General features: G+C 45.2%; 1 protein-coding gene across 9 annotated transcripts in view; it reads left to right on the forward strand.

Annotated features, from left to right (window-relative positions):
- The window catches only part of arhgef10 (Rho guanine nucleotide exchange factor (GEF) 10), a 216685-nt gene that overhangs the window by 90575 nt on the left and 100628 nt on the right, over positions 1–25482 (forward strand). For 4 of the 9 annotated variants that reach the window (XM_059982019.1, XM_059982025.1, XM_059982020.1 and 1 more), the window contains exons 4-11: positions 3089–3388; positions 4834–4891; positions 5291–5370; positions 7011–7070; positions 9621–9805; positions 13832–13954; positions 20262–20370; positions 24959–25071. In XM_059982019.1, coding sequence (XP_059838002.1) covers positions 3089–3388; positions 4834–4891; positions 5291–5370; positions 7011–7070; positions 9621–9805; positions 13832–13954; positions 20262–20370; positions 24959–25071 — 1028 coding nt within the window. The remainder of the gene's footprint in view (positions 1–3088; positions 3389–4833; positions 4892–5290; positions 5371–7010; positions 7071–9620; positions 9806–13831; positions 13955–20261; positions 20371–24958; positions 25072–25482) is intronic. The other 5 variants (XM_059982023.1, XM_059982026.1, XM_059982024.1 and 2 more) reach the window with 3 other exon arrangements.

Raw genomic sequence — 25482 nt, forward strand, 5'->3', positions numbered from 1 at the left:
GCCGGTTGTTGACGGAAACAATGCATTTCACTGTGTGTTTGTGTTTTGATGTACATGTGATAAATAATCTTTAACCCAATCTAATCTAAAACGATGAGGGCAGGTGTTATCTCCTTGAGCATAGACGGTCGAGCGGTGATGAAATGGGTGGTGTTAGGTGAAATGGTGATGTACTTTGAGAAAAACAGTTTCCTCTCGGGGGGGGGGGGGGGGTGAGCTTCCAATGTGAGGAGACATGAGCGAGGTCAGAGAACATTCCTTCACACAGAGCTTGCTCAGGTTCAGCTAAGGCTTGGCCAAGTGGACTTGTCCTTCTTTGGTCCATTGTGGGGACTGCGATTCAGATCCAGTCTGATCCGGCTTAGTATGGAATTATTCCTCTGTTCCACAAGCGCTGTGTGCCTGGTGTAGATTGCTGGTTGCCATTACCTCCCAAGGGTGCCTCGAGCGCAGCCATTAGCATGATGCTGTTACAGCTCGAGGGTGTTCTGGAGTTCGGAGTTGAATTCTAGTGCTTTTCTGTAAGGAGTCACTGTACGTCCTCCATGTGAGATATGTGTGTTTACTCCAGGTCCTCTGGTTTCCTCCTGCAGTCCAAAGATGTACTGGGTAAGTTAATTGGTCATTGTAAATTGTAGTGTGATTGGGTTAGGGTTAATCAGATTTGTCAGGGTTGCTGGTTTGGTGAGGCTCAAAGGGCTTCAAAGGCCTATTCCACACTGTATCGAGAAAGATCTTCTCAATGAGATTTCACCAGCCGCGCTTCCTGCAATCTCTCTCCTGCCCTGTAGGGGGAGCTGGGGAATAGGTCCACCAGACAGGCCATAAGATATAGGCCAATTAGCCAGTCATATCTGTTCCAACATTAAATCAAGGCCAATTTATTTTCATTCTTAGCCCCATTCTCTTGCCTTCTCCACAAAACCTTTGATGCCTTCAGTAATCAAGAACCTATCAACCACTGCTTTAAATATACCCAAAGGCTTGGCTGCCACAGTTGTATGTGCCAATGAATTCTACAGATTCACCACCCTCTAGCTAAAGAAATCGCTTTTCTTCAGTGTTCTATAGGGATATCCTGTGATTCGGAGGCTGTGCTCTCTGTTCCTAGACTATCCCACTGTTGGAAACATCCACTCTATTAAGGCCTTTCAGTATTTGGCAGGTTTCAATAAATCCCCCTTCATTCTTCTAAACTCCAGCGAGTACAGGCTGATGATAATTTTATGAGCCTTTTCTGGACCCTTTCCAATGCCAACACACCTTTTCTAAGATAAAGGGCCCAAAAATTGTTCACAGTACTCCAAGTGTGGTCTGACCAATGCCTTATAAAGCCTCAGCATCACATCCTTGTTCTTATATTCTAGTCATCTTGAAATGAATGGTAGGATTGCATTTGTTTTCGTAACCACCAACTCAGCCTATAAATTGACTTTTAGAGAATCTTGCACGAGGACTCCCTTTGTATCTCTTAGATCTGAAATTTCTTCCTGTTTAGAAATCAGTCTACACCTTTAATCCTATCAATGTGTGTGACTTCCCTACACTTCCCTTCCATATGCAGCTACTTTTCCACTTCTTCCAATCTAAGTCCTTCTGCAGACACTGTTTCCTCAACACTACCTGCTCCTCCACCTATCTTTGTATCATCTGCAAACCTGACCAAAAATCGATAATGTGAAAAGATAAGCTCCCAGTACCGACCCCTGTGGAATGCCACTAGTCACCGTAAGCCAACCATATAAGGCCCCCTTTATTCTCATTCTTTTCCTCCAGTAGGCCAGTAGGCCAATAGGCCAGTAGGCCAATATTCTATCCATGCTGGTACCTTTCTCTTAATACCAACTTGTTTACAACCTCATGTGCAGAGACCCTTGTAAGGTCCTTCTGAAAATCCTTTGTCTATCCTGCCTTTTATTTTCTCAAAGAATTCCAACAGTTTTATCAGGCAGTGTTTTCCTATAAGGGAACCATGTTGACTTCACTACATTTTATCGTGTGCATCCAAATATCCCGAAGGTGGCTGGTTCTTCACTTGTGAAGATCAGGATGGAAGAAGAGTTCTCAGGAACAATGGCATGATTGCCTTCTCACCTGTGCTGCATGGATTTAAAGTGAGGATCATTTCACACAAACCGATTCCACTCTTTAGACCGGACATTCCAAATGGCTCAGCAAGCTGGAATGCCTGCAGCAACTATAAGGCTGCAGATTGAGTATCAGAGTTTTCCTTCTCCTTGACAGACTTCCTGGCAAAGCTAACGAGTCCCATCTACCTGAGTTCGGAATTCGAGTTGAACTTCTCCTAGGCTGGCAGCCAGCTAAGGCTAATGAGCCCAGCCTGGTCGCCCAGTTATACCACTGGACTCTTGGTTGTGCCATGACATTGCAAACTCAGGAGGAACAGAGACGCCATGTGAAGGTGTTGTTATGGGCCCAGTAGTGTGGGAAAGGTCATAAGGAGTGACCTTCTGCATGGCAAGCCAAACAGTGGTCCTGTGGTGATTACTACACCTGAGAAAGAGAGGCTATGAAAGATACTTCACCTTCCTTAAGTGTGCAGGTTGACCTGCTCAGGACTCAGCCATCACCTGATACTTAATCCTTAAAAATAGACTCTTAACATCTTCCCAACCACTAAAATCAGGCTTCTGAGGACAACTTCTTACCCATTGCTGTCAGACTCATGAATCTCTCTGACGCTGGCATTGCTATGTTCTCAGGCTGGTAATTCAGCCCTCTCTCAGTTATTAGCATTTCTATGTACACTACTCAGATTGCACTGGAGTCTCTGCACTGTCATGCTGTTTCCCGTCCATCTCTGCATTTATTAACACCGTGTACATTGTTTACTCTCTGAGCTTCACATGATCAAGGAGTAGTGTACACACAAAAGATTCTACAGATGCTGGAAATCCAGAGCAATGCACACAAAACGCTGGGGCATCTCAGCAGGTTGTGCTGCATCTGTAATCAGAAATAAATAGCCGACGTTTTGTGCTGAGAATGGTGTATCCGATAATATTCTATCTCTGTATCTTTATTAATCATGCGCGTACATTTAAAGAAATGTGATTGCCTTTTGTAGAGAGCGACACGGCTGCGAGACTGACAAATGCAGCGGAACAGACCACAGCCGACACGACACTTACAAAAGTGAATCCATATTCAGTGATAGACATCACTCCACTCCAAGAGGAAGAACAAGTCACACTGTCAGGAGCTGAGCAAGGGCACCAGGATGAGAAGGCGATGGGCCACGTGCAGTCCCCTGGATATAGTGTACCGGTTCCCTGCGGTTACGCTGTCCCATCCAACGTACCAGTCCTCGTACCTACATACTCCGCACCTGTCACTTTGATACGAAATGTTTCTGTTGATGAGGAAGGTAAGGGCTCTTCCTTGTGAATACAATAATTGCCTGTGTTGTATTATTTTCTTGTATGTAAAGATATGAGATATTTAAGAAGAGTGGAGAATTAACAAAGCATGTTGATCTGTTCTATGTTTAATCACTTCAACCCTTGAGATTTTAATCAAAATTATATCAGTTTTCACATTTATTACAATAGGTTCACATACCCCAGGTATAAGTTCACTTTTTGCAGCAGCAACACACTACATTACAAACATGAGAAACATAAGACAACATACACTTAAATGAGCATAAATTAAATGTGACTTAAAAATATACATGATTACACCAGTGTGAGTTGAAAAAGGGAAAGAAATATAGTCGGAGGTAGTGTTAGTTGAAGGTCAAAGTAAATGTATTATCAAATAGATGCAGAATATGTCTCCATATACTATGTTGAGATTCATTTTCTTGTAAGCATTTATAGGCAAATAAAGAAATACAATAGAATTTATGAAACACTGTACATAAGCAAAGACTGACAAAAAACTAAAGTGAAAAATAAACAATAAATAATACTGAGAACATGAATTGTAGAGTCATTGTAAGTGAGTCTGTCAGGTTTTTCAGTTTGGTTTAAGAATGTGATGACAATGAGGATGAAGCTGGTGTTGAATTGAGGTGTGGGTTTTCAGGCTCCTGGGCAGTGGCTGTGTTTGAACAAGCTCGGAGTTTGCAAAGCAGCTTGAAAGGGTGGAATTGAAATTATGTTCTGAGAGTAAGTAAGATTGAAAAGGGCTTTCATGTCCAGATCATAAGAGGAGAGGCCAATCTTCAATGCAGCTTCTCCCTCAGGGAGGCACAATAGCATTGCAGTTAGCAGGACACTATAACATCTTGGGTTCAATTCCTGCCACGGTCTGTAAGGTATTGTATGTTCTCTCTGACACTGCATGAGTTTCCTCCGAGTGTTCCCCTTCCCTCCCACATTCCAAAGCCATGGATTTGTAGGCTGAATAGTCACATGAGTGTAATTGCGTGGTCCAGGCTTGTTGGGCCAGGAGGGCATGCTACCATGCTGTTTTGCTAAATAAATAAAAACACTTGCTCGGGATTCTGTCTGCATGTTATTTTCATGTGATATTGCATGAATCTCCTCTGTTCATGGTGAGAGTGGTGGGTATATGGAACGAGCAGCCAGAGGAAGTGGCTGAGGCAGGTACATTAACAACTTGTACAGGTACATCGATAGGAAATGTTTAGAGAGATAAGTGTACTAATGGAACACTAAACACATGAGATTCTACAGATGCTGGAAATCTTGAACAACACATAAAATTCTGGAGGAATTTGACAAGTCAGGTAACATCAATGAGGAGGAATAAACAGTCAAACAGGGCCTTCTTCTGTGCTGTACAACCTTGTGACCCTAAGAGGAGTTTTCTTAATTGGTTTTATAATTTCTGGTGTTTTCACAGGATTGCAAAGTGATGAATATCAATACAGTCCCACTCCATCAAATAGCCAACAGGCTGGGTAAGTTCTTCTGTGTTACATCTACTCCTGTCAGTTTATCTCTGCTGAATTTTCACATGGGGGGCGGGGGGTGAGGGGTTGGCATTCATGGTTTAAACTCCAGTCTGGCTGTTGTTTCTCCTCCATTTGCAGGGCATGGGTTTTGCGGTACTCTGCTAACTCAGATCCAACTGTGGCAAATTCTCACTGCTAATTAAAGACTGACTCGCTTTATGTTTGAGGTTAATGGCTGTTTACATTGGGGAATGGAGCCACTGGTTTGTCACTGCAACAGTTTAACTCGTGCACAGATTTGTTCTGTGATCTTGTTAATTCTTTACTCTCACTCCCCAAGAATGACAGACGTTTATTTGTGATTGCATTACATTCTTCAGTCCCTTTTCTTCTGTGTCATTATAGTGAAGATTACCTGGCCTTTGAAACAGGCAACGTCTTCAGCAAATGGGCTTCAGACCCTGCTAACACAGCGTGGTTAGACGGTACGTATCAGTAATATAAAGACTGCTGTTATACATAAGGAACCATAATTCTACAACATGCAGTTGGGTGTGGATTCCAGTTTGGTGGCATTGAGCAGGGTGGATAGGTAGGGAACTGTCAGTCACAAGACAACTCCATGTGAACACTGGTCAGCTCACGTACAGATGCCTCTACTTTGCTAGACATTCAGACCCACATGACCTCCAGCCTGGTGAATTCGTGCTGCACTCCCTCTGCAGAGTGTACATCCCCTCTAGGACTTCCTCATTATTTGTCACTTCAGAAATGCTAATAAGATCGTCAGGGATGCCGTAAGAGATAGGACCAGAAGTAGGACATACAGCCTGCTCTGCCATTCCGTCGTGGCTGATTTATTAACCCTCTCATCCCCATTCCCCTGCTTTTGCCCTGTAACCTTTGACACACTAATCAAGAACCTATCAATCTCCGCTTGAAATATACCCAATGGCTCGCCCACCTGTGGCAGTGAATTCCACACATTCACCATCCTCTGACTAAAGAAATTCCTCCTCATCTCTGTTCTAAAGGGATGTCATTTTATTCTAAAGGTTCTGCCCTCTGGTCCTAGTCTCCCCCAGTATAGGAAACATCCTCTCCATTTCCACTCTATCCAGACCTTTCAATATTCCATAGGTTTCAATGGGATTTCCCCTCATTCTTCTAAACTCCAGCAAGCACAGGCTAGAGCTACCAAACTCTCCTCATACATTAACCCTTCATTCCCAGAATCATTCTCGCTAACATCTTCTGGATGCTCTCCAATGCCAGCATATCGTTTCTTAGATAAAGATGCTCACAACAGTCCAAATATGGTCTGACCAATGCCTTAAAGCCTCAACATCACATCCTTGCCATCCTGGCCATTCCTTGTGGGAGAAGTTTCAAGAGTTTGAAAAGCCGGACAACCAAACACAAGAGCAACTCCTTCCTCATTGCTGTCAGACTCCTAAACCGGTCGCCTTTCTCACATCCCCTTCTCAGTGGGGCAGCCACATTCTCGGACTCTTAACTCTCCCTCTCTCGGTTATGCTGGTATTGCCAGCTTAGAACATGAAACAGGGAACAGTACGTCACAGGAACAGACCCTTCAGCCCACAATGTTGTGGTGAATCAATTAAATTAATAATCCAATGGCTAACTAAACTAATCCCTTCTCCGTGCTCAATATCTATATCTCTCCATTTTCCTCACATTCATGTGCCTATCTAAACATCTCTTAAAAGTCTCCAAGGAATCTCCCTCTACCACCACACCAGACAGCACATTCCAGGCATCTTCTGCTCTGTGTATGCAAAAATAACTTGCCCCTCGCACCTCTTTTGAAGTTACCCCCTCTCACCATAAATGCATGTCCCCTGGTATTAGTCATTTTGACTTTAACATTTCAGCTTCCACTCCTTCAGACCACACTGCAATCTGTTACAGTCAAACTTTTTTCCATTTGAAACTAGCTGTGAGCTCCTTGTTCTATACCGGAACAAAATTCAGAGATATACTCTGACATTCAGCACTATGAATGAAGGACTTACTGTTTCATGTGGAGATTGTTCCACAGAGCCAGTGTAGCCAATGTTTTATTCTAATACAAATGTTACCTTAACTGTATCTTATCCGGCAGGTCAGGATGAGGTGATATACGATGACGTTCCCAGAGAGAGCTCGGATGCGTCTGCAACAGGTATGTGCTGGCTGATGTGGTTCTATTCTTTGGAAATGAGCTGTACTTATGCTCTGCAGTGAACCTCACCCAGGCCTTAAGATTCAAGTAAAATACATTTTCACTGCTGTACTCTGTGATAAATAAGACAAAAATAGTTCTTGCATTTAGAAAGCAAACACGAGGTAATCTGCAGATGCTGGAAATTCAAACAGCAACACACACAAAATGCTGGTAGAACACAGCAGGCCAGGCAGCATCTACAGGGAGAAGCGCTGTCGACGTTTCAGGCTGATACCCTTCGTCAGGACTAACTGAAAGGAAAGATAGTAAGAGATTTGAAAGTAGTGGGGGGAGGGGGAAATGCGAAATGATAGGAGAAGATCGGAGGGGGTGGGATGAAGCTAAGAGCTGGAAAGGTGATTGGCGAAAGTGATACCGAGCTGGAGAAGGGAAAGGATCATGGGACGGGAGGCCTCAGGAGAAAGAAAGGAGTGGGGGTGAGGAGCACCAGAGGGAGATGGAGAACAGGCAAACAACTAAATATGTCGGTGATGGGGTAAGAAGTGGAGGAGGGGCATTAACGGAAGTTAGAGAAGTCAATGTTCATGCCATCAGGTTGGAGGCTACCCAGCCGGTATATAAGGTGTTATTCCTCCAATCTGAGTTTAGATTCATTTTGACATTTTCAGCGAAACGGTCTCCCAGTCTGCGTCGGGTCTCACCGGGGTCTCTCCCAGTGTGGCCTTTTATATATCAGTGAGACCCGACGCAGACTGGGAGACCGTTTCACTGAACACCTACGCTCGGTCCGCCAGAAAGAGAAGGATCTCCCAGTGGCCACACATTTTAATTCCACGTCCCATTCCCATTCTGATATGTCTATCCATGGCCTCCTGTACTGTCAAAATGAATCCAAACTCAGATTGAAGGAATAACACCTTGTATACCGGCTGGGTAGCCTCCAACCTGATGGCATGAACATTGACTTCACTAACTTCTGTTAATGCCCCTCCTCCACTTCTTACCCCATCCCTGACATATTTAGTTGTTTGCCTGTTCTCCATCTCCCTCTGGTGCTTCTCTCCACCCCCCACTTTCTCCTGAGGCCTCCCGTCCCATGATCCTTTCCCTTCTCCAGCTCGGTATCACTTTCGCCAATCACCTTTCCAACTCTTAGCTTCATCCCATCCCCTCCGGTCTTCTCCTATCATTTTGCATTTCCCCCTCCCCCCACTACTTTCAAATCTCTTACTATCTTTCCTTTCGGTTAGTCCTGACGAAGGGTCTCGGCCTGAAACGTCGACAGTGCTTCTCCCTATAGATGCTGCCTGGCCTGCTGTGTTCCACCAGCATTTTGTGTGTGTTGCTCTTGCATTTAGAAAGGTTTTTTCAGCATGGAATCAGGCACTTTGGTCTCTGCTGACCAACTTGCTAACCTGAGTTGGCCCATTTGTCTGAAATTGGCTCATATTTCTCTAAACCTTTCCTGCCTGTGCACGTGTGTCAAAATGTCCTTTAAATTAATTGTATCTGCCTTCACTTCCTTCTACAGGTCGTAATAGACACCCACCACCCTCTGTATAGAAAAACTTGTCCTCGTGTCCCTATTAAAATTTTCCCGTCACCTTTAGCCCTCTAGTTTCACTCTCTCCTACCCTGGGGAGAGGGCTGCTACCATCCACCTTACCTACATCCTTCATGATTTCATAGACCTCCATAAGGCCACCCCTCAGCCTCTTCTCCAGGGAAAAGTTCTCTTCCTCTCCTATAACTCAAACCCTCTTGTCCCAGAAAAGTCCTGGTGAATCTCATCTGCACTCACCAGTTTCATCATACCATTCCTGTGGTGCGGCAACCAAAATTGAACACCATACTCCCAGTGCACTCTGACACTCCATCTGTACAGTCAATATCACGGTTCCCAAGTTGATTAATGTACATTTTGAAAATAGATCTTCAAAACTTCAGTGCAATTACAAGTAGTTGTATTTGTAAGCACAGACATGCTGAGCCACAGGCCCTACAGAGCCTTATCCCATTAGTTGTTACTTTTCCCCATCTGTGAGGCCCTGAGGATTCATCCTAATAAACTGACTCTCCCACTTCACTCTGTGTCATCCTTCTCCAAACACATCTCCAGCAGCCTCTTCCTCCTTCCTGCTCTCTCTCTTTGCCTCTTGCCTATGCTGTCCTATTAGATTCATTCTTCAGCTTTTTATCTCTTCTACCTATCACTTCCCAAGATCTTACTTCATCCCACCCTCCTTCCCTCACCTGGTCTCACTTATCCTCTGCCAGCCTGTACTCCTTCCCTCCTCCCCACCACCTTATTCTGGCATTTGCCATTTGCCCCCTTCCTTTCCAGACCTGATGTCAGGTCTTGGTCCGAAACAGTTTACAACCCCCCCCCCCCTCCCACAAGATGCTGCCTGACCCATTGAGTTCCTCCAGACTTTGTGCGTGTATTGCTTCCCCACCGCCTTCTCCCGCATCTTCAAATCCTTTTCCCTGTTGTTGATACAATTCTAGCAGTGTTTGAAATGCCTGTACTTGTCTCCCTGTTACCAGACCCAGAGGAACTGCTCTATGATGATGTGGAACGTGGAGATGAGGCAGCAACTAGTTCTCTAGATTATGGCTGGAGCTCCAGTGAGTTTGAGAGTTACGATGACCAGAGTGATGGAGAGGCGAAAGTGGAAAATGGAATTCCCAATTCATTTCTTCAAGGCAAATCTCACAAGAATAAGATCCACGTATGTAAGATCGTTGTATAGTCTCTTTTATTTCTCACCTGGCCTATGAGGCTTATAGAAACTCTCGGATTGAGCTTTGTGTGATGTTGGAATCTTACGAAGTAGGAAGTATCCGAGAAGATTTCACATTTCCGAGCCCGAGAAGTGACAGGCTCGGTCTGTTTGAGACTCTTTGTTTCCCTCTGAACAACATGGATGCACAGAATCATGAGAAAGCTGATCTTGCTGTTGTATGGGTCTTTACCGAGATGCAGTAATAGGTTTACGTCATCGATACAGATCACACCATACACAAGTGAAAAGAAAAACAGAGTGCAGAATATTAATTTTGTTTATTTAAAATGCAGCATTATAGGTGGCTGATTAGTTTGGGCGTCAAAGTTTGCGAAGAGAAGTCAGGAGAATGGAGTTAAAGGGGAAAATAAATTAGCCATGGTGGAATGACAGAACAGAGTCGATGGGCGGAATGGCCTAATTCTGCTCCTGTATCTTACGATCTAATCGTGTTACAGTTGCAGAGAGCGTGCATTGTATAACATGTCAGGCCCATGACAAAGTAGATTGGGGGATGAAGAGTTTATCTGAGTGATAGGTCATTCAGGCTGCTCACAACAGCGGGGTAGAAGCTGTTCTTGGATGGGGTGGTATGTGTTCTCAGGCCATTGAGAGGGGGGAGAAGAGAGAATGTCCAGGGTGGGCGGGGACATTGATTCTGTTGGCAGACTTCCTGAAGCGATGGGAAGTGTAGTAGGATTCAGTGGAGGAGAGCTGTAAAGCAAACACATGATTTGGGGCAGGAGTAGACTGTCTACACCCTGAGCTGTTCCACTGTTTAGTAAGATCACGGCACATCTCATTGTCCACTCAACTCTGCATCCTTGCTATAACCGGTTGTCGTTTAATGTCAGGAATAATATCATCAGAATAAAAGACCAGGAGGTGAGGGACAGGCTGGTTCAGTTCACAGCTCCATGAGGTTTACATGTCTCTGCACTAAACTGAGGGTGTGTCCTGCATCTAATGGGCTCCCAAATCGCTGCAGTGACGACTGGCTTCGTTTCCCTGGACTCGATTCGGTGAACTTTGGTTGTCCGCTTGCTTTTGTTGTTTGTGCATGATTTTTCATGTCCTCACTAGTCACGGGCAAGGGTTCAGATGACTGACAAGTAGCTAATGTTGTTCCATTATTCAAGAAGAGAACCAGTGATAATCCTGGGAACTATAGACCAGTGGTTCTCATGTCAGTAGTCTGAATGTTATCAGAGCGAATTATTAGAGGTAGGATTCATGAGCATTTGGAGAACCATGGCCTAGTTAGAGAGAGCCAGCATTGCTTTGTGCAGGGCAGGTCATGTCTTGTAAACAGAGTATCTTTTCCCAGGCTTGAAAAGTCTCTTCCAGAGAGCATGCATTTAAGAATATAATGAGGGGCATTTTTTTTTAAACAGACAGTGGCGGGTGCCTGAAACGCTCTGCCGAGGGTGGGGTAATGGGAGTGGCAGGTATGTTAGTGACTTTAAAGAGATGTTTAAATTGGCAGATGAATGTGAGGAATCTGGAAGGTTTGGACATTGTGTAAGCAGAGGTTGCCATTTGATGAATAATTTAATTGGTACGGACAACATTGCATGCCACAAGGCCTGTTCCTGTGCTGTACTGTTGTATGTTCTATATACCACGGTGAGTGCTGAGGCTCTAGGATCCAGTGAGGAGGAGGACTAAGCTCTATGTTCGAAAAGGGAGCTGGGCGGATACCTGAAGAAAGGTATTTTTGAAATCTGGGAGAGATGGCAGAGATTGTGATCTGTTGGACAAGTCCGCACTGAGCTGATCCCAGCAGGGGAGCTGATCCTCCCCTGCACAGGGAGGGAGCGGTCATGGATTTAAAGAATGCTACAGCAGAGAAACTGGCCCTTTGGCCCATCTAGTTGAGTATCAGCACACAGGTATCCATCTCCCTGACCATAGACATGTTCTTCTATCTATTCCCACTCAGAAGGTGTCAGGCCCTTGAACAGACAACACAGAACTTAAAACAGTACAGTTCTGGAGGTGCCGTTCAGCCCACAATGTCTGTGTCATATATAATAACAAATTAAATTAATTCCACTTGCCTGCACATGTCCTGTATCCTATTATTCTCTGCCTTTCTTGCACCGATCTAAGAGCTGCTAGAGGGAGTTTTGGATTCAGGTTTAATTTCAACACTTAAGAGAAAATTGGATAGGTTCTTGGAGGGGAATGGAGGCCTATGGTCTGGGTGCAGGTTAATCGTTTGGCATGGACTAAATGGGCCACAGGGCCTCTTTAAAACTTTTGAACATTACTATTGTGTCTGCTTCCACCACCACCCCAGCCAACACATTTCAGGCATCCACAACTCTCTGTGCAAGACAAAAACTTGCCCCTCACCACCATTAAATTCCCCACCCTCATCACCTTAAGTGCATGCTCTCTTGTATTTGACATTTCTACCCTGGGAAAAAAATTTGGACTGCCTAACGATGCCTCCTGTTTCAGCCCTCTGTGGTCACTCTGTCAGTGTCCCTCCCCTTCCCTATGATATTACCTGCCCCCACTCCGATCGCCATGTTGTTTCTGCAGTCATGACCTGTCCCTATGGTCACCACCTCCCCCCCGCTGTCATTACCGCCCCCCCCATAGTCACTGTCTTCCTTCCCCCACCCCCCTGGTGGTCACCAGCTTGCACCCTGATCACTCTCCATCCCTTGTGGTCACTATTACAATTTCCCCCTCGTGATCACTGTCCTCTCTCTCCCCCCCCCCCACCATGATGATGGTGACTCATCTTCAGGTCCCATTTGTTCCCAGGTGTCACGAGTAGTTCTGCCGCAACAGTGGAACTCCACAATGTCACTGGATCTAGTGTTCAGGAATCAGAGAATGCCTGCTGTCTGTGAATACTGATTGGCTATTGCTGTGATATACTCCTTCATTTCAGCCACTGTATTCTCAACAACACACTACAGAATAAAAAATGACAGACTTGTGGGAGTGATCACTTAACAACCTCCCACCCATCACTGCCCGAGTAAATGTCCTTATATGGTGATATCTGGGCAGTGTAATATTTTTAGATTCAAAGCTATAAAATGGAAATTGTTATCACAGACTCTTTCTGTAACATGTAAATTTATTGAAGCCCTGGTTTGTTACGGTAAATTGATTTGATCAATTAAATATTGTCAGGGGTTACAGGTCTATCTGTGGTCACACAATTAGCAGTGTGACAGTTACCAGCTAATCCTTATTTACTTTATATTGGACTCAACATTGACCAGGTCACCGCAACACAATAAATTGCCCCACTCTTCTCACCTTTTGCTGCCCCCTGGTACAGACACAGGGATAAACATCTCATGAAATTCTCTCGCTCTGTCCCGCTCTCTCTGATTCTCTCACTATCTCCCTCTCCTCGTCTGTCTGATCTTTGTTGTCACAATGTGCACTGGTAAAATCAGTGCAGAGTATTATTATTCATCATTATTCCAAAAGAACATCAGGGGCTTGTCTGAGCGACACTGCGAGACAAATCATTCTCAAAAGTGATGAGTGCTAATTGGGTGAACACTTAAATAATAGAAGTAACATTAGCTAATCAGGGGAGCTAATCAAAATAAAGTCAGCAAGCTTAAACAAAAAGGATCAGGAAGCTGCACTACAAAAAGTTTGAGAAAAACACAAAGAACTTTAAACAATTATCATCTCTCATTAAACAACAATTAGCCAATTCAGCTGCTCTTAAAAACATGCTCACGGGTGCCCTTTACAGTCCAGAAGAGCTCATTACCTCGAACTTCCCTCGTTTTCCCCTCTTCCCTTCCCCTTATTCCCCACCACCCCCTCCCCCTCCCAGATCTGGTCCATTACCTCTCTTTAGGACACCTGCTACTACTAACCCCTACAGGAGAATAAATATAAATATAACAGATTATTCAATATAATGCACATTGTTTCACCGTGTGAGCGTGCTGGATTTGGCTGAAGATAACATATTTCTCCAAGCAGCTGCCCCAGGACCTGAGTCGACTGAAGGAGCATTATGAGAAGAAGATGAAGGAACTGGCCAACGCTGTTGGAAGTGTGGAACTGCAGCAGCTGAAACAGAAACAGGAACGCAAGGTACAGGTACTTGCTGGTGCAGAGTGTACAGTGGGATCTGGGTTGTGGTGTGGGGTGTAGAGTGGGCTGTGGTGTGGGCCTGCCGTCTCCTGATCGAGCACGCTGACCACGTAGTAATACTGCATAGCCATGAATCCAAGCAATTCTGGGCCACTCAGCCCCACGTTTGTTTCGAGCAGGCTGAGGCCCAGTTCAATATCAGAGACATGACAGCCGATGCTCGGATTCATGGCTGGTTGTGGAGTCGCTGGTTCCAGATGCTGTCTGGAACATCGGGGTCACCAATGTAGTGGCGTGCAAGGCGCTACGAAAGGAACACGCGGAGGCAGAGAGAGCTGTACTCGTAGTGGCTTTACTGATTCAAACTCGCGCACTTAAATCCCCCCTCCCATGGGTCCCTGCATCCAGCGGGGCGGACGTGACGTCAGACCATCCCCGGAAGTTCCGCCCCGAGCAGGTCATGCGTCTGCCTGCAGGCCCTGATGGCGGTTCGAGCCCTGTGTGTGCGGACCGCCACACCACTGTATTTCTTTGTTCTACTGTGAATGCCTGCAAGAAAATGAATCTCAAGGTGGTGACATAAATGTGCTATGAACTTTGAGTTCCCACATTCCAAAGCTGTACGTATTAGTAGGTGGATTGGTCAGGTGGATGTAGTTTGGGCAGTGCAGGCTCGTTGAGTGTTACGGTGCTGTATCACTGAATAAAATACACCAGCATTCTGTCTCTGTGAGCACTGGCCAAGCTGGTGTTGCTGCATTGTGTAGATTTTACACAGTTGGGAAAGTTCACCATTGCCTCTACTTTCTGAGGAGGCTGAAGGGAGCTGAACTATACACATCCATACGCATAACCTTCTACAAATGGGCAGAAGGAGCCTCCTAACCTGCTGCGTCAGTGAATGGTGCAGCAGACAAGAATGCTGTAAATGGGTAGTCAGAGTGGCACAACACATCAGCTGCACCAGCCTACCCACCATCAGTGGTTCAGTTTCATGTCAGAGGATGTATATAGTGTACAGCCTGAAATCCTTACTCTTTGCAGACATCCACGAAATAGTGAAAATGAAAAACCCAAAGGATGAATGACAGAGGAACGTTGCACCCTCCAAAGTTCCCTCCCCCTCCTGTACACAAGCAGCAGCAAAAGTATCAACCCTCCCCTGCAGCAAAAAGCATCAACCACTAAGTAACAGCAAGCCCCCAGACACCATGATCTCGTCCATCAAAAGCAACTGTCCACACCAACAGTTCAACATCTCACTAATGAGGGGGAGGGAGAGAGAGATATCGCTCCTGCCATGGCGAGAGCCAGACCAACAGCTCACTGTTTTGATGTTATAGGCTGCAGTGTCACTTATTCAAGTTCCTCCGACTCAAGAATCAGCAGGCTCCCTCTCACCATCGAGAGAAAGAGAGATTGCTCGTGCAGAGGCCTCCGATAGCTGTGTCGATGTTTCGATCTCCCATGACGCTTCAATCGGTGAGGAATGAGGTCATCCTCAGGGCTGCACCCCGAAGGCACACATCTTGCAAGCTGCTCCTGGAGATTCCGAAGCGCAGACTGCCCACCGCCTGTGAAGAACGTAGGCTGAGCACAGCTGTAACTCATGGACTCTGACAAGGAAAAAGAAAATGATATCAGAAGATTTAAACTGTTTCACAGACAAATATAAAGAAAGATGCCAGAAAAAGGCCAGTAACATCATGAAGGACACACACCCTGTGGACTGCTTTTGTACTCCCATCAGGGAGGAGGCTGCATAGCATCCACACCAGGACAACCAGACACAAAAACAGTTATTTTCCCCAAGCTGTAAGGGTGCCTAGCACCTTACCACACCCCCATCACCACTACTTTTATCATTTCCTGTCGGTGGCTTTATGTCCGGCCACGCCTGAGCTTAGCAATACTTTATGGACATACAATTAATCTATGTTTATAAACTATCTTATGGATTTATATTTATTGTGTTGTTTGCTATGATTGTGTTGTCTTATTGTGTTTTTTTTGTGATGCATCAGGTCTCGGGTAACAATTACTTCGTTCTCCTTTACACTTGTTTACTAGAAATGACGTTAAGCAATCTTGATTTCTTGACTGATTGTAGGATATTTCACAGATTATCGACTGTGATACACTTGAGTCTTGGAGAGCAGTGACAGACAATAGCACACACTGTTAATTATCTACCTTGCAATGGGCGTTTGTCAGCCATGAAACACATAAGCTTTGTGTTTTTCAGTGAGTGGGCATAATGAGACCTCCTTGTGGTGCATTGACAGTGTGGGAGTGGATAGAATGAATTCTGCAATGCCAGACAGAGGCTTGTTATCGGGGTCAGTGAGCATGTGCTGGTGTGTTTGCTGTGTGTGGCTGCAGTCTGTTATGTATCTAATCCTTCACATCAAAAGCAGATCCTTTAGTTGCCATAAACTGCTGAAAACTAATCACTTCACTTGTTCATGAGCACTCAGAACATAACAGATCGAAATGTGAGGCTGGATTTTCTGTTGATTTATTCATTTTGCAAGGGTAAGGGTAGAAAGTCTTCACTGCAGTCGGAGGCTACTTTCTTATTATTAGACAGAGAAAATCACTGGCAGCCAAAATGAAGAGAGCAAACATAGTAAGCCCACCATGTTCAGTTGAACAACACAAGCAATAACAACAAAACAAAAAACAACAGCAAAACAAGTCGCTTTCCTCCCTCCCTACCCACCCCCTCACACACCGTCTCCAGGCCTCCAGTCCTCGGCCCCAGACACTCAGACCAAATACGGGACTTTGATCTTCAAGTTCTGGACTTATAGTGACCTCTGACTCTTGGGCCTGTCAACCTGGAATTGACCAAGTAGTTTGCTATAGTATTTGCTGACAGATTCCTGCTTCAGCCATTGATAAGGAAAGATCCTCTGTGGCAGACTTGTAGGTGCTATTGTCAGTTTCAAACTTTAGATGCTGAACTAGAGGTCACAGGTGAAGGGGAAAAGTTGCAATATTTAAGGGGAATCTGAGAGGAAAAATCTTCACTCAGAGAGTGGTGCAAGTGTGGAATGAGCTGGGACTGGAAGTAGTGGATGTGGGTTCAATTGTAACAATTTAAGAAAAGGTTGGACAAATGCATAGATGGGAGTGGGTTGGAGGTCTGTGGTCCAGGTGTGAGTTGATGGGACTAGGCAGAAAACCAGTTCAGCATGGACTAGATGGGCTGAATGGCCTGTTTCTGTGCTCTAATGCTCAATAACTACATGTATTTTACACGTCCTGTGAACAAGCAGTTGCTTTACGTAGTGGTTCTTAAAATGTCTTAAAACCTTAAGACCCAAGAGGCCCAGAGGCATATTGTCCTGTGGCTGAAGGCCAGTTTTTGTGTGTGTGTTGAACTGGAAAGGTCCTGCTTGTTTTGCTGTTGTTATTGTTGTTTATGCCGTTCTGCTGAACATTATGGGCTTACGATATTGGTGCCGAAACATGTGACAACACTTGCAGGCTGCCCCCAGCACATCCTTACGTTGTGTCGATTGTTAACGCAAACGATGCATTTTATTTTATAATTCAATAAATAATTCAGAATCCAAATCTGGTATTGTTCAGACTTGGAATTGACCTTACACTTCAAAGGTTAGTTTTTATCAGCCTCCAGTTCCCCATTTGCTTTTGCTCCAGAAATGATTGTTTTATCTTTTATTACTTGTGTGAAAATAGCAGAAAGTGGCGTTTCAACATCACATGTTTTATTATGGGAACAGAAGCAAACCTCATCCAGCTTTTCCCACGTGCATGTCTTGTCCAGGTTACCTACACCCAACTGATGTAGGGCCCCTTCTCACGAGCATGATTTTGGGAGTTGTGGGTTGTGCACAATTCACAGGAGCAGACCCCTGCCTTATCCTGGGGAGATCCTGTCATTTATTGTTCTTTTCTCCATGCCACTTTTCCTCACCCTTTCCCCCACCTCATGTTTTTGAGTCATAGACCAGAGAACTAGGCTCTTCAGTCTGCCTTATCATGCTGTGCTAGATCCATTTGCTCATGTTTAGCCCGTATCGCTCAAAGCTATCCTTTCCATGTCCCTGTCTAAATGTCTTTTAAATGTTATTAATGTACCAGCCTCAGTCACTTCCTCTGGCAGCTCGTTGCATTACTGACAACCCCCAGGTGAAAAAAAAGATGCCCCTTCGAGTCCCTTTTAAATCTTTTCCCTCTCACTCTTAAACCGACGTCCTTTAGTTTTAGACTCCCCTCCCCTGAGAAAAAGACTCTGACCACTTGCCCCTCATGATTTTATAGACAAGGGAAAACAGTCCCAGCCTGTCCAGCCTCTCTGTATGCATCAAGCCCTTCAGTCCTAATAACATCTACATGCATCATCTCTGTACCCTCTCCAGCTTGATCACATCCCTCCTGTAGCTGTGGACCAGAACAGCTCCCAATACTGGAAGTGTTGACTCACCAATGCTTTGTGACATGACATCTCAACTCCTGTACCAATACTCTGATTAATGGTGTAAGATGACATCCCAACTCCTGTACTCAAGGCACTGACGGTTGAAGGCCAGTTTCTACTTCACGTTTCATGCCAAGACCCATGTACCTGCTCTCTCTCATTTCTAGAGCTTTGGTGAGGTTCCCAAAGATGCTACTGGGTATATAGATGGAATCAGCGATGGAAGAGATTTCCATATGAGTAGCATTTGATGGCTCTTTGTCTGTACTTGCTAGAGTTTAGATGAATGAGGAGGGATCTCATTGAAATCTGATCAATATTACAAGTTCCTGATAAAGGGACTTGGCCTGAAATGTTGACTCATTATTCTTCTCCATCAATGCTGCTCGACCTGCTGAGTTTATCCATCATTTTGTATGTGTTCCTCTGGACGGAGTGGACATGGAGCAGATGCTTGCAATAGTGGGGGAATCTAGGACCAGAGGGCACAGCTCAGAATTGAGGGACATCCATTTAGAACAGAGATGAGGAGGAATTTCTTTTAGCCGGAGGGTGGTTTATCTCTGGAATTCATTGCCACAGATGGCTGTGGAGGCCATGTCATTTGATATATTTAAAGCTGAGTTTGATAGGTTCTTGATTAGTGAGGGTGTCAAAGGTCATAGGGAGAAGGGAGAATGGCATTGAGAGTGAAAATAAATCATGATGGAATGGTGGAGCAGATTCAAAGGGCCAAATGGCCTAATTTTGCTCCTATGTCTTATGGTCTAAATCACATAAATTAACATGAATTATATCCAACAGCACAGTAGATTTAAAAAATCAAAACAATTTGATGGGAATATTGTTCGAGTCAGTGTTAGGGTTTGCTTGGTCAGTTTAAGAAACTGTTTTTGAACCTTAAGCTGTTGATCTTCAGGCTCCTGTACCTCTACCTGATGGCATCATTGAGAAGGCAGCATGACCCAGACACAGTGAGATCCTGATAATGGATCTCACCTCCCTGAGACATCACCTCTTGTAACTGCCCTCAGTGGTGGGGAAAAATGGACCTGTGAAGGAATTGGCTGAGTCCATCACTCTCTGTAGCGTCTTGCATTCCTGGGCACTGGAGTTCCCATACCAAGCCAGTCAAAATGCTTTCCACCTTCCTGCATGGATCACACCAAGGAATCACTGCTGAGTCAGCAGCCAGTCATGGGGTCGGTGGGCTCTGCTTCAGAGTAAGCAGTGTTGGTAGACAGTAAGGTTCCACACAGACCTGAAGGTATGAGGAGAGATTTGATTGTGGTGTACAAAATAATGAGGGGTATAGATAGGATAAATGCAAACAGGCTTGTTCCACTGAGGTTGGGTGAGACTAGAACTAGAGGTCATGGGTTAAGCGTGAAAGGTGAAATAATTAAAGAGAATATGAGAGGGAACTTCTTCACTCAAGTGGTGGTGTGAGTGTGGAACGAACTGCCAGCAGAAATGGTAGATGCAGATTTGATACGGACATTTAAGAAAAATTTGAGTAAGTACATGAATGGGAGGGGTATAGAGGTCTATGGTCCAGATCTACATCGCTGGGACTCACCAGAGTACCAATTTGGCATGGACTAGATAGGCCAAAGGGACTGCTTCTGAGCTGTAGTGCACAATGACTCTAGGAATGTTAGAGCAGTGATGGCTAGTCACAGTTCCAGGGGGAAATTGTAATCTCCTGGACTAGGACCTGCCAGCTCAGTACAGACACGCAGGTGAAGCACCATCCTTGTAGGCTGCTACTGTTGAACTTGCATTCCATGATGCTGAAGGGATATCTTTCATTGCACCTAAACCTGCAATGCGTGTTGAACTCGGCATTGTGGTCACTTACAGATGCAGCAGCTGATGAAAGCAGCAAAGGAGGGAACCAAAGACGGGATTGAGAAGACCAAAGCTGCTGTGCTGAAGAGAGGCCGCTCATTTATCCGGCACAGGTACCAAGGTGAGTGGGCGGATCTGCGGACATCACAGAGTAAAGTGCGAGTGGCGTTTAGTGGTGCTAATCTCTGACGGCATCAGCAGAGGCTCGGGACTGATCTGGCTGTGGAAGTAGCAAAACAAGCCTAGCATGTCACAAGGTTTCTGAGTGGATAGAAGGTGCTCATTTCTTGATGAAGGTTCCATCTCCATCCTAGTCCAGACAGTGAGGAATTTTAGCCGGGACGATGCAGGGAATACTCGATCGATTAAGCAGCATCTGCAGAGAGTAAAACTGTGTGAATGGTCCTGCTCAGTGGCCTCTCAACAATCTGACACCACAGGTCCCCTTTCACCACCTTTTCTGATTTTATTCCCAATCCCTCCATTGGCGTTATTTCAGTGTCCAAGCAAAACCTGTGCTGATCTTCAGCCCGGCAACTCCCAGCTTCCCGCCTTCACACTAGTTGCTGACGGCATATCTTTCACCTTCCTGAGTTCTGTCCCTCTCCACACTCACTGCCTGTTACTGTTAGAGAGATCTACAACAAATCAACTACCTGAGAACAGGGTTGCGTTTCCTTCATGCCTTTCCTGGTGTCAGATTTTTGCAGATGCTTTTTATCCAAGGTACTGTTTCCCTGCTAACTGTTGTCATGTTGGAAAGGCCAGGTGGCAGCATTCAATAACAAGGTTGAGTCAGTGGTAAGGAAGGCAAATGCTATGTTAGATTTGATTTCAAGAGAACTAGAATATAAAAGTAAGGATGTAATGCTAAGGTTTTATAAGGCATTGAACAGACCATACTTGGAATACCATGAGCAGTTTTGGGCCCCATATCTATAAAAGGGTGTGCTGGCATTGGAGAAAGTCCAGGGATGGTTCAGGAGATTGATTCTAGAAATGAAGGGGTTAATGTATGAGGATCATTTGATGGCTCTGGGCCTGTACTTGCTGGAGGTTAGAAGAAATTCTATGAAACCTATCAAATATTATAAGGCCTAGATAAGGTAGATGTGGAGAGGATGTTACCTTTAGTGGGGGAGTCTCGGACCAGAGGGCACAGCCTCAGAATACAATTATATATCTTTAGATCAGAGATGAGGAGGGATTTCTTCAGCCAGAAAGTGGTGCATCTGTGGACTTCATTGCTACAAGTGGCTGTGGAGGCCAAGTCACCGGGTATACTTAACGTGGAGGTTGATAGTCTCTTGACCAGTAAGCATGTCAAAGGCAATGAGGAGAAGGCAGCAGAATTGGATTGAGAGAGCTAATAAATCAACCTTGATGGAATGACAGAGTAGACTTGATGGGTCAAATGGCCTAATTCTGCTCCAGTGTTCCAATGTCTTATGGCCTAATGGTATATAACTGTGTCACCTGTCCAAACTATGTTGAATGAGGGCTAAATACCAGCCAGGATACTCTGAAGAATCCCTGAGATGGCATTGTGAGTTGTGGGTTATTTTAGCACCTGCCCTGACTCACAAAACTTCTGACGGACCAAGACTTCATCAGCCCACGCTAAAGTGTCAGTGTTGATTGGCTTTCAACAAATCAGAGTTAGATAGCACAATACTTATTCAAGAAGGGTAGCAAAGACAGACCAGGGAACTCGGAGGCAGCGCAGTAACATAGCAACCTTTCTCCCACGGCAGAAATAGCTAATGTTAGGGGCTTAATTTCAAGGTGATTGGGGGATGTCAGAGGTAATTTTTTTTACATAGAAAATGGTGGGTACATGGAACACCCTGCCAAGTTTAGTGGCAGAGAGAGGCAAGTACATGAGGGACATTTAAGGAACTGGGAGAAAAGAAGAATGGAATAAATAAGAAAATACTAAGGGAGTTGAAGAAACATTGCAGCACACGCAAAATGCTGGACGAACTCAGAACCTCTGGAAATGAATAAACATTTGATGTTTTGAGCCGAAACACTTCCTTGCGGTTGGAAAGGAATGGGGTAGATGTCAGAATAAAAAAGGTTGGGGAGGTGAAGAAGGATGGCTGGAAGATGGTAGGTGAAGCCAGGTGAATAGGAAAGATTAAGGGCTGGAGAGGAAGGAATCTGATAGGAGAGGAGAGTCGACCAAAGGAGAAAGGGAAGGAGGAGTGTATCCAGGAGGAGGTGATAGGCAGGTGAGAGAACAGAGTGGGGAATAGAAAAAGGGAGGGGGAGGGAAAACATTTTTACTGGAAGAAGATATTGATATTCATTCCATCAGGTTGGAGGCTATCCAGATAGCATATAAAGTGTTGCTCCTTCACCCTGAGGGTGGCCTCATCGTGGCACAAGAGGAGGCCATTGACCAACATGTCAGAACAGGAAAGGGAATCGGAATTAAAATCTTTGCCCACTGGGAAGTTCCGATTTTGGCAAATAGAGTGGAGGCACTCAACGAAGCAGTCTCCCAATTTACAACTGATCTCACCAACATAGAGGAGACCGCATCAGGAGCACCAGACACAATAGGCAACCCGAGCAAATTTGCAGGTGAAGTATCTGGGGCCCTGAATGGAGGTGAGGGAGGAGGTGAATGAACAGGTGTAGCACTTTGGCCACTTGCAGGCGTAAGTGCCGGGAGGGAGAGTAGTGCAGATGAATGTATGGACAACGGATTCATTGAGGAAGCAATCCCTGCAGAACGCATCGGGGGTGGGTGGTGAGGTAAGATCCATTTGGTGGTAGGATCCTTTTGGAGATGGTGCAAATAGCGGAGGGTGACTTGTTGGATGTGGAGGTAAGATCAAGAGGAACTCTGTCACTGTTAAGGTGGCAGTAGGATGGGATGATTGTGGATGTTCGGGAAAAGGAGGAAATGCAGGTGAAGTTAGCATCTATGGTGAAGGAAGGGAAATCCCATTCTTTGAAGAAGGAGGATATCTCTGATGTCCTGGAAAGGAAAGCCTCATCCTGGGAACAGATGCAGTGGAAACCAGAGAAAAGGAAATTGCATTTTTACAGGAGACAGGGTGGGAAGAGATTTAGTCAAGATAACTGAGGGAATTGGTAACTTTATAAAAGATGTCAGTTGACAGTTTGTCTCCAGAGCTGAAGACAGGGAGACTGAGGAAAGGGAGGAGGTGTGAGAAATGGACCAAGGTGAATTTAAGGGCAGAGTGGAAGTTGGAGGAAAAGTTGATGAAATTGATGAGCTCAGCATGGGTGTGTGAAGCAGCACCAATGCAGCCATCACTATAGCGGAGGAAGAGCTGGGGAGCTTTACTGGGGAAACAGTGTCAGCTGTTGATCATTGACAGGATCATGGGCAGTGACACAGATCAATGTTCAGTTCCACAGAAGAATCTGTACTGTGGAGTCATACTGCACAGAACAGATGCTTTGGCCCAAACGCTCCATACCGACAATCCCATCTGAGCTGGTCCCATTTGCCCAAATCCATGTACAGTATCTGTCCAAATGCCTTTTAAATGTTGTTAATGTACCTGCCTCAGCTGCTTTCTCTGGCAGCGCATTCTGTATACACAATATCCTCTGTGCGTAAAAATGTTTCCCATTAGGTCTCTTAAATTTCTCCTCTCTCACCTTAAACCTGTGCTCTGTAATTCTTGATTTCCACCCCTGGGGAAAAGTCTGTGTCCATTCATGCTCTCTGCCTTCCTGTACTTCATCAGCATGGTGTCCCTGGTGATCGTCGGGTTAGACAGCCCCCAGGTAAAGAATAGCTGCACAATTCAAGCTGGCTAATGTGACTTTCCTGTACAACAGCCACAACGAGAGGGCTGGACACCTATGGGGGCATCCTTGGACAGCATTTCTGACTACAGAGATTGACAATGTGCTTTTTATTTAGGAAAACACTGTATTGTTTGTCTTAGCGTCTATTAATTAAGTCAGTGTAGCTCATCACAGAGTGTTTATATAGAGAACCCTAAGCCAAAAGAGTCTAAACCAGCTGCCTTTTCCTAATAGAATATTCCTCTTTCGGCTTGCTAAAATGGCCAAAATTAGAAGCACTGTTTAATGTGGTGACTATGATCAACCGGAGAATGGCCTTTGCAGGCAATGGAGATGTTAAAGTCCATGCAAGAAATTGCAGCTCATCACAGACGAAAGGTGAGGCATGTTCCAGGAACGGAGTACCATTCACATGATGCAGGTTGTGTCTGGGCTGCGGATTCTCACCGTTCACACTCAGCTTCGACAAACACAGCACTTTCCTGCTGGGGCACAAAAGATTCTGCAGGTGCTGGAAATCTTGAGCAACACACACAAATGCAGGAGGAACTCAGCAGGCCAGGCAGAGTAAAAAGTCGCACTGCCCAACTTGCTGGGTGCCTCCAACGTTTCTGGTTGGGTTCTGGTTTAGACTGCAAAATTTATGTCAAATAAACAAGTAGTATGTCCACAGAATTAATCTGACATCTGGAAATGCTGAGGCAAAATGGGGGAAGGAGTCAGTATTGAAAAGGAGAAATTGTTTAAAACTGTTTTGGAACCACAGTGAAGGAATTCCATTTCACTCGGTGTCCAAGAGCGGTTTAGAACCTGAAGAGGGGTCAGCACTATCGACAGATTACTGGCCTCTCCAACATTCACTGTGTGAGATGCTGGAAACCTCCTCAGCTTTATATGCTGCGTGTTTCTTCCAGATCAGCGGTCAGGGTGCTTATGTGATGAGGAACAGAACCTCTTTATTGATGTGGACTGCAGGCACCCAGAGCCAGAAATGACACCGATGCCAGAAGGACTGACTCAGCAGCAGGTACGGTTCTAGAATCTCAAAAGAGTTTCCACCCTGAATACCGGCATGCCTAAAACAGATGGGCTTTAATGAGTATGTTGTAAACACAGGGATGAAATGAGGAGCTGGCAGGTGACAGGTGGAGAAAGGCTGAAGGAGAAGGAGAGGAGATTGGACCATGGGAGAGAGGGGGAGGGGGACCAGAGGGTGGTGATGAGCAGGTGAGGAGAAGAGAAGGAGTGAGAATGAGGAGCCAGAATGGAAAAGGAGAGGAGACAGAAAAAATCACCCTCAATCGTTTATTCCCGTCCCTATATGCTGCCTGACTTGCGGAGCTCCCCCCACATTTTCTGTAAGGAAATTGTAACTTTATCCTATCCCACAAGTATCAGCATACTTCTCAGCACCAACATACCATCTTTTCTATAAACT

Source organism: Hypanus sabinus, chromosome 10 (assembly GCF_030144855.1).
Source record: "Hypanus sabinus isolate sHypSab1 chromosome 10, sHypSab1.hap1, whole genome shotgun sequence".
Classification (NCBI taxonomy): Eukaryota; Metazoa; Chordata; class Chondrichthyes; order Myliobatiformes; family Dasyatidae; genus Hypanus; species Hypanus sabinus.